The sequence below is a fragment of the Poecilia reticulata genome, linkage group LG21 (genome assembly GCF_000633615.1).
Source record: "Poecilia reticulata strain Guanapo linkage group LG21, Guppy_female_1.0+MT, whole genome shotgun sequence".
Lineage (NCBI taxonomy): Eukaryota > Metazoa > Chordata > Actinopteri > Cyprinodontiformes > Poeciliidae > Poecilia > Poecilia reticulata.
Window position 1 is genome coordinate 36,322 of NC_024351.1, and position 5,926 is coordinate 42,247.

The following is a 5,926-nucleotide window of genomic DNA, read 5'->3' on the forward strand; positions in this document are numbered from 1 at the left end:
TAACATTAAGACGTCGCAGCCAGGAAGAGTCCGACCTGCAACCAATGAGCTTTCAGAGACAAAGGAGCCAGTTTCTATGAATCTGCATCAGCTGAAGGTCTGACTCATCGACACAAACACACCAATAAGTCCTTGATTTGAAGAAATATTAAATTCAGTCTGAGCCGGAACAGATGGAGTTTTGCTGTGATTTAATCTGCAGCAGCCCTGGCTGCACAGCCTCAGTGTAAATTGGACTGGCAGCCTTTAGAGGCAGCAGATGTGACGCTCGTTTCATCAGCTCTGCAGCCAACTCTGAAAAATTCAATATCCCCGAGGCAAACTTAATATCATTAAGGCCAATCATCACAGCCGCTGACCGGCCATGAAACCCATCAGGACGCTCCAACGAGAGTCCAGCACCGGCTCCAGTCAAACTGCGCTTCAACCGTCTGCCGGTTCTGAACATCCTGGTTTTAAAGCTACATGTTGGCAGCCATGCAGGACGCAGGCCTTCATTCAGCCAGCAGAACCTTGGTACCACCCTCTGCTCAACCTGAACCCGGTTTGGTGCTCAGATGGACTCGTGGTCTCTGATCGTCCTGGTCGACTTTGACCTTTAACCTGCAGAGTCTGAGATGGAGCTTCTTCTCCACACGTTGATCCTGAGCTTTAACTCTTTTGCCGCAGCACAAAAAATGACAATAATGAAGTGAAGTCAGTGACTGCATCACGTCCCAACCCCACATTCAGACCTTCAGATAATTCTAACTATCTGCTCTAAGAGGCAGTGTGAACCTGCGCTACTCATCGATCCGTCCTACCTTGTGGAAACGCACATCGATGCTACGTCACATAATGCTGACTCAGCAGATTTCTTATCATCCCACCTGTGGAAGTGTAATATTAATCGTATCCCATCATTTCAGTGACCTGTGCCGTTCGGTGGACACATTGAGGCTGAGCTGCATTTAAAAAAGTCTGACATACAACGGATTAATGCGCAAAAGAGATTTTGCTGCGATCTGCATTTGTAGATGTCTCTGTTTCATTAAATGTCAATAAAAACTTGTTTGCCATGTCTGACACTGTTTCATTCTTCCAAAAACCTGTTTTTGAATGTTTTTCAAAAGGCAGGAGAAAGCTCATTTCAACAGAAACCTACTTCTACTTCTTCAGCTACTTCTAATGAAAGTTTTCAGCTTTCAGGAGTTTTCAGGAGAGACTAAGAGCCCCTCCAGCTTGGATCCGGCCGGCGGTGACACAGCAGAACCAGAGCAGCGGGTCTGGGTCACTGTGTTTCACGGTGGGGCCGGTTCTTGTCAGACTCCAGCAGATGGTGCAGCTCATCAGGATGCTGACGACTGCAGCACCTCTGAAGCTGTGAACGAGAACATTGACCTCGGCCACCAGCCGATGACCTCAAGACTGTCGTGTTTGGAGTGTGAAGGTCCAAATACGACACAATCCTGATTTCAGTTAATTAGGCAACAATTAACATGTCAACTTGGGGCATTAAAGCCACTTCATTCCAGTCAATCCATCAGTGCATCAAGTTCAGTTTAGAATTACCATCCGTCCATCCATCCATCCATCCACCCATCCACCCATCCATCCATCCACCCATCCATCCATCCATCCATCCATCCACCCATCCATCCATCCACCCATCCATCCATCCACCCATCCACCCATCCATCCATCCACCCATCCATCCATCCACCCATCCATCCATCCATCCATCCATCCATCCATCCATCCATCCATCCATCCATCCATCCATCCATCCATCCATCCTTGTCCCTAATGGGGTCGGGATGGGTGCTGGTGCATCTCCAGCTCACGTTCCAGGTGAGAGACGGGGTCACCCTGGACAGGTCGCCAGTCTGTCGCAGAGTTTATAATTACTTTACTGGTCAAAAAGGTTCCATCAAAGGAAACACAGCAGACCATCAGCATTCACTCCTGACCAGCAGGGGGCAACACTGGAAAACCGCCTGAATTGTGTTGACTTTACAGCAGTCCCTCACACAGAGCACCCTACCAAGCTCCTCACAAAACTCCCACCAAGCTTTGCACCCAACGTCATTCTGAGCGGAGCTGACGCATGAAAGTTACTTGGCCCACTTCCTGGGGCAGCAGGTGCGGTTAGGTGCAGGAGCCGCAGATGGGACTGGAGTTGTGATACCAGGTCGAGGGGGTAGTGGTTTCCATCTGTGATTGCCAGGGCGGCCTGACGTTCCTAAGGAAGGAAGATGGGGAACCAGGCCTCTAGAACAAGGACACATCTGGTCACTATGCTGAGACGTCTACAGGCGGAGTCGCGTTTGGCAGTAACATCTATGTATTCCTCGTCTGTGGATCGTAATCCTTCAAAGTCCCTCTCATAAAGTATATCTCCTGGATCCATTTTGTTGACTGAATCTCTTACCGCAAAGCCTCACCATTACTTTTCTTGGTCGGGTCATTCTGTCACGATTTGCTGTTGGTCAGGACGGATGCGAAGGACCCACGTTGTGGTGTGAAAATGGTCATTTTAATGACATTTATAGGCGAGTACTGAAATCCAGGCAGCACAGGTGAGTGATGAGACAAGGAAACGCAGACACTGGTAGCAACTGGGAATACTCACCACAGAACGTAGACACGACATTGACATGACTATGACAAGGACGCGACGAACACACAGACACAGCTGGGACCAATCAAGGGCTAACACAGGAACTACATTGACAAGAAAACAACATTTCAATCCTCACTTAATGCATCTTAGTAAACTACATTTACATTTGACTGTTCGGCCAATTAAACTAGGCCACCTCTCCCAGGTTTCACTGCATCCATGGTGAAATGCTGTTAGAGGCGCTGATGTCCTTAGCAGCAAGAGGGGCCCCTGAATCAATTTCTGCTCAGGGCCTCATTCAACCTTGGACCGGCCCTATATGAAGCTAGACCAGCTGCAGAGATGCAGAGACAAACGGGGGATTTAATTCATGCAGCTTTAGTAGCTCCTTCATTTCACGTCTGTTGAGTTTTTAATAAGCGTCACAGAATCTGCTTCGGGTGCCAGAGCATTATGGGATGAGTTTCTCTGATCTCTGCGCTGCCGTGCAGCAACTCTGACTTTAAGTAGTCAAAACATTTGATATTCATTGTGTCGCCACAAAAAATATAATAAAAATAAACCAGGTGCTGCGCTAGTCACAAGGCGAGTGCGAAGCTCCTCCACGGGCTGAACCCCCATAATGCACCAGCTGACCGGGAACTCAAACTTTATCAATGTAGACAGACTTTATCAAAATGCTGACATTTTGAGACATCAACGCACACAATGCTTTGTTCACAAAGAAATATTCTCACTGCCCATCCAACGTTCCTATGAACAGTGGAGTTAAACTTCACTCTTACCTGGATAAATTCTATAAAGAAACACAAATAATCACAGGGGTTTGATATAAATGTCCACATAGGTGAGCTCATATGAGCGATGCGCACCGAGGTGAACTACAGAGATCAAGCCACGACAGCGCGAAGCGGCAAAGGAGGCGCCAGCGGTCTGATGGTGCTCCCTGTTCAACGCATCAGCTATGAAACTATAAACCCATCTTTCTTTCAGGAATAATTCTGTCCTGTCAGGGAAATGCTCACCACAGAAGAGATGCTTGTAGTCCGGCTAATTAAAAAGAACTGGGTTTTTAAATTAATATATATAATTATAAATAATAACTAAAAATTCCCTTCTCACCCTCCGTGGGTGGTCTCTTCATCCTCTGAGCTCAGGTCCTCTACCAGAGGAGCTTCAGGTTCACAAAAACACACAGCACTTAGCCTGGTGAGTAAAGTCTGGCGGCCCGCCAGGCTTATCCCTGGGGGCCTGCTGAGGGGTCCCAGTCAGAGTAACGTCCCTCACTAAGTTCCTACCTGAACTGGAACCGCCAGCATAAAACAACACAGGGAGGTGGATCTTTAGAAAACCGTCTCCTGTTTCAAATTTGGAAGAACTGAAATTCAAAATGGATTATTCTTAACTTTAATGAGGATTACTCTGCTTTGTGCTTTTATTTTGTAATGCCTGCCAAACATCCTGACAAGGGAAGAACTCCTTACACAGAAATCGATCAGCAGGAGAGAGGAAGAGGAGGGCCTCATCAACGACTCGGTTCAATCTGCTGGGTCCCTGAGACAGAAAACCTAATAACTAATAATAAGCTGAACCTTGTGCATTGATTGATAACTACAATCAACTGCAATGAATTGAATAGACCTTTCTTGGTGCCTGGAGGCGAAGTTTATAAACGGAGCTGCAGCTCTTCCCATTTCTCCTAAACACTGATTTCTGCTGGTCTGTAGAGAATAAAACCCTGACAACCAACTGCTTGTAGAGGCTAAAACTCAACCTGTTGGGGCAGAAGGTGAACACAGAGGCAGGTAAATATCATCTGGACCCCTTTAGAGTTTTACATGTGTTCATTTCAAAGGACCCCTGCTGGCGTGACACTTGACTTCATCGCTTACTAAAAGCCGGCCGGACCAGCGCCGTGGCCGCCTGGCCTGTGACTCGAGGACGGACGTTTGAATACACAGAGGAAGGGAAGTGGTGGGAAGCTGTATTGATCAAGAGAGGCCGAAGCAACGAGTGTAAAGGGTAAAACGTTTCTGCCTGAAAGCCCAGAACAAAGGAAGAGCCTGAGAGCCAACAGGTTGTAGAGAGGAACAGTCTGCGGGGAGGAAACGCTGAAATGAACGTGGAGGTTTAGGCCAAAATAATAAAGTCAAATAATTTACACAGACAAGCTGCTTTTATGTGGTGTAGGACTGCTTGTGGAGCGCCACGGAGAGAGGGGCACAAAGCCGCAGCTTATCAGGCGAGCACAAAGGGAACGAGAGACAAAAGGCAGAAAGCTGCAGCGTGTTTACCTGGGAGGTCTGCCAGAGCTGCTCAGCCAGAGAGCCGATCTCCGACAGGATGAGACAGACGAGGAAGGACTTTGATACGCTGCTGCTCCCCAGAGCAACCAGGGACTCCTTCAGCTTCTCTGCAGCCTGCAAGCAAGCAAACAACAGCTTCACTTACGGAGCTCATCAGGGGTTCACTCAGGATTTAAAACAACATAAACAGCCCCTTTCACCAAAACTACCATGAAATATGGAACCAGGGACAGAAACTTCCTCCACAATTTCACAGGAAATACTAGGAAAAGCAGAAAGACATCAGCACGGACCTCAGACCAGCAACTCCTGCTACCCCATCAACCTGGGAGGGTCAAAGTTCATCTGCAAACCACCTGTAGCCCATCAATCTCCAGAGATGAAAACATCTCAGATGTCCCAGGGTCAGAGGTCAGAGAAATGCCCTCCGGCTCAGACTCTGATCAGCACAAACAGCTCAGAGCAGCTGTGAAGCACGGTGGTGGAGGAGTGGTAAACCGGGCCACAGATCCAGATAAAGCTGGATCTGTGACCCGGATCTTCCTGGGTCACGTGACCCAGGAAGATCCGGGTCAGGTGACGGACCGGCAGCTTCTCCTCCTGGATCTCTAGACGCTTCTCCACAGCTGGACTGGTTCTGTCCCAGTTCAATCTAGGCAGAAGACGATACGGCGTTAAAGAGGAGGAAGAGGTGACACTCCTCATCTCCGGCGTCACAGGGAAGCAGAGTCTGAGTGGAGAGCTGAAGCTGCGAGCCCTGCTGGCTGCTGATGAAGGAAACCTGTCAGCCATCTTTTCTGCTCTCTTGCCATGAAACTGGAGGAACGGCTCCGTCTGTGTCTTCGGTTCAACTCTGAAGGGAAAAATGGCGACGAAGCATCGAGATTCATTTGAATATCATGAAACATTTTTACAGGCCCTGGCCTGCAGCTGCAGCGCATGCAGCATCAACCCTGCAGCTGCAGCGCATGCAGCATCAACCCTGCAGCTGCAGCGCATGCAGCATCAACCCTGCAGC

At 48.5% G+C, this 5,926-nt stretch overlaps 1 protein-coding gene across 8 annotated transcripts in view; it reads right to left on the minus strand.

Annotated features, from left to right (window-relative positions):
* Nucleotides 1-5,926, minus strand: part of mei4 (meiosis-specific, MEI4 homolog (S. cerevisiae)) — a 52,437-nt gene that overhangs the window by 9,038 nt on the left and 37,473 nt on the right. For all 8 annotated transcript variants that reach the window (XR_532367.1, XR_532366.1, XM_017302151.1 and 5 more), the window contains one exon: nt 4,897-5,022. Coding sequence is in view for 6 of the 8 variants with exons in the window: in XM_017302151.1 (XP_017157640.1) it covers nt 4,897-5,022 (126 nt within the window). In the remaining 2 variants the exon portion in view is untranslated. The remainder of the gene's footprint in view (nt 1-4,896; nt 5,023-5,926) is intronic.